Source organism: Poecilia formosa, unplaced genomic scaffold (genome assembly GCF_000485575.1).
Source record: "Poecilia formosa unplaced genomic scaffold, Poecilia_formosa-5.1.2 Scaffold0, whole genome shotgun sequence".
Taxonomy (NCBI): domain Eukaryota; kingdom Metazoa; phylum Chordata; class Actinopteri; order Cyprinodontiformes; family Poeciliidae; genus Poecilia; species Poecilia formosa.
The window spans coordinates 757185-759650 of NW_006799939.1; the positions used below are offsets into that span (position 1 = coordinate 757185).

A 2466-nucleotide genomic window follows, 5' to 3' on the forward strand; every position below is an offset into this window, starting at 1 on the left:
CAATGTCAGTTACCTGTGTAATTGTCCTTTTGAACGCAATATAATTGACATTTTGTGTTTTCTGTTCTGTGATAGGAGCATTTCTACGATCCTCAAAGTGGACAGGGCTACCTGGCCTATCGATTGAAAACAGTTCAGCGTAGCACTGCAAGTGACTTCAAGAGGAGCTCCAGGTCTGCTCATCAAGGTGGCCCGAAAACTCAGAGGGAGACCTCAACATCTGAACAGCTGTTTGGTGATGGATGTAAAGAAGCAATGTCCATAATGAAGCATGCATCAGACCAGGACGTTGTTAAGGAGAAAATGAAGGCAACATTTAAGCATAGACAGAACATGCTACATGATCTGGACCAGTCATCACTCATCTTGGATCACTTCCCAAGATTCTTGGATACACCAGGCTTGGTGAGAAAGTCTCAGATTTGATTAACTGAACTTTTGAATTGGGTTTTGATGGTATTTTTTCTTCTGCTAGATTGAGCAGGACTTCATCATGCTCTTTGGAGAAGACATCTCAGGGAAGTTCATTGCAAGATGGCCAACGTTCTACAAACCGAAGGTCATCACTGTCAGCAAAAGCCTTCGACAGAGTGTTCACCTGGATGACCTTCTGTCTGCTCAGGAGGAATCAAGTGATTATGGTACGTATTAATAGATAAACATATTCAACAGTGTGCATTTTCATATGGTAATTATAAACATGGTTTGTGTTATGATTTTATCAGAATGGGATAGCGACGTGGCAGCCATTCTCCTGCTGGTTCATCTCTTGCCTCCAACCGCCAAAGGGAAGAAACATGTAAAAATTGGTGCAACTGAGGCAGCTGATCGTGTTGTGAAGTTTATGAAGGTATGTTTTTGACATGAATTGTGCTTCACTTAAAGTAAATTGATCTCAGTTTTATAAACTGTATAATGTAAAGTCATTATTTGTTGTTATTTGTATTATACATTTATAGCTATTTTTGGAGTGGGAGGGAGGGATCAGGGTTAATTTTATAACAAAATTGGTTGGCACTTACTTTTGGCAATTTTATGACAAAATTTTATGGCACAAATTGCGTTTGAAATGTGGAGAACATAGTTGTAAATCTGTTTTTGGTTGTGGGAACATAATGGCACAAAGAATTGTATGAGCCCATTAGAAGCAATCTTTTCACTTAAGCTCACAACAGTTTTCTTGCAAGTCACATCCCCTTTTGTGGCATGTTCACAGCTAAAGGAAGGTGGAAAGTGTTCTTAATTTGTTGCTTGTGAAGGGACTAAAACCATTTTTTCTAATGTGTCTCAATCTTAGTTGGGGACAAGCATGGCGACATTCCTTGGCAAAGTTGGATCTGCACAGCCGTTCCTCCTCTGTGTTGGAGAAAAGAAGAGCAGTATTCAGAAGTTCTACATCATCCTGGATCAGAAGCCCATTCCTTGTGTGGCACAGACTGCAGTGGCTGCCTTTGATGAACTGTTTAAGGCGCATTTTGTGTTTGCTGTGTCCTACGATGCAGCCCTCCTCAACTTCTACACATTCATCCAAACAACAGTTTATGGGATTGATGTGACAACAAAGGAGAGCCCCAGAGTCAAGGAAATCAGAGTGAGAATTAACAACACTTAAATATACCAATATGTTACATTTGTAAGGTTCAGCACAGAAATTCTTCTAATCTTTTTCAGCATTTGAAATTTAGTCATTCTTTGTATCCACGGCACAAATTGCGTTTGAAATGTGGAGAACATAGTTGTTAATCTGTTTTTTACACATATTCTGGGTTCAAGTAGCACTTGATGAAAGCACATGGAGAAACTATTGCCATAGATTCTGTTTATGTGGACAATGTTGGTACAGATAGTGTTGAGACCGATGATCATCTGAATGCTTTCAGAATAGAGATGATGCGTTTGCTGTCATTTGTGTCTTTGATCTGATATATTATCAGATTTATGACAGGCAGTTTTCAGCTGATGAAAGAACATATATTGTGCCCCACTGCTGTTTTGTATAAGCTCTGCATTGAAGGTCTGTAATATTGAAATGGGTTTAATAAAAGGTAAACTTTCCATTTCTGTGTATTGTTTTGAATATTTTTCTACTGGATTTGGTTGATATTGACACCTTGTGGGGTCAATTATTTACCTTTTTAACACCACATTATGTTTTGCGATCAACACTACACTGGTGTTACTTTTAACATTATATTTTAACACTAACACCGTTGTAATGTTAATGTGACACTCGCTATTGTTGAATATTAACAATGTCTGGTGTTAATTTAACAAAAAAATGGGTGTCAATCTTTTAACACTTTCAAAAGTGTTACTTTAACACCAGCTGACTTGGACACATATACACACTTTGTTGGTGTTAAAATTAACACTGTGGGTGTTAATTCAGCACCGGCATTTTTACTGTGTAGAAACTACAATCTTACCAAAAGTAAACAAGAGAGGAGAGAAGCAATGCAAGAAAGA

The 2466-nt window shown here is 38.2% G+C and overlaps 2 protein-coding genes across 3 annotated transcripts in view; one reads left to right on the plus strand and one right to left on the minus strand.

Moving 5' to 3' along the window:
* LOC103144399 (uncharacterized) overlaps positions 1-2057 on the plus strand; it is a 4333-nt gene extending 2276 nt beyond the window's left edge. For both annotated transcript variants that reach the window (XM_016666339.1, XM_007561758.2), the window contains 4 exons: positions 76-405; positions 476-641; positions 726-850; positions 1298-2057. In XM_016666339.1, the coding sequence (XP_016521825.1) occupies positions 76-405; positions 476-641; positions 726-850; positions 1298-1612 (936 nt within the window). In that variant the 3' untranslated portion in view covers positions 1613-2057. The remainder of the gene's footprint in view (positions 1-75; positions 406-475; positions 642-725; positions 851-1297) is intronic.
* LOC103150082 (lysophosphatidylcholine acyltransferase 1) overlaps positions 1-2466 on the minus strand; it is a 26800-nt gene that overhangs the window by 20799 nt on the left and 3535 nt on the right. The window lies entirely within an intron of this gene.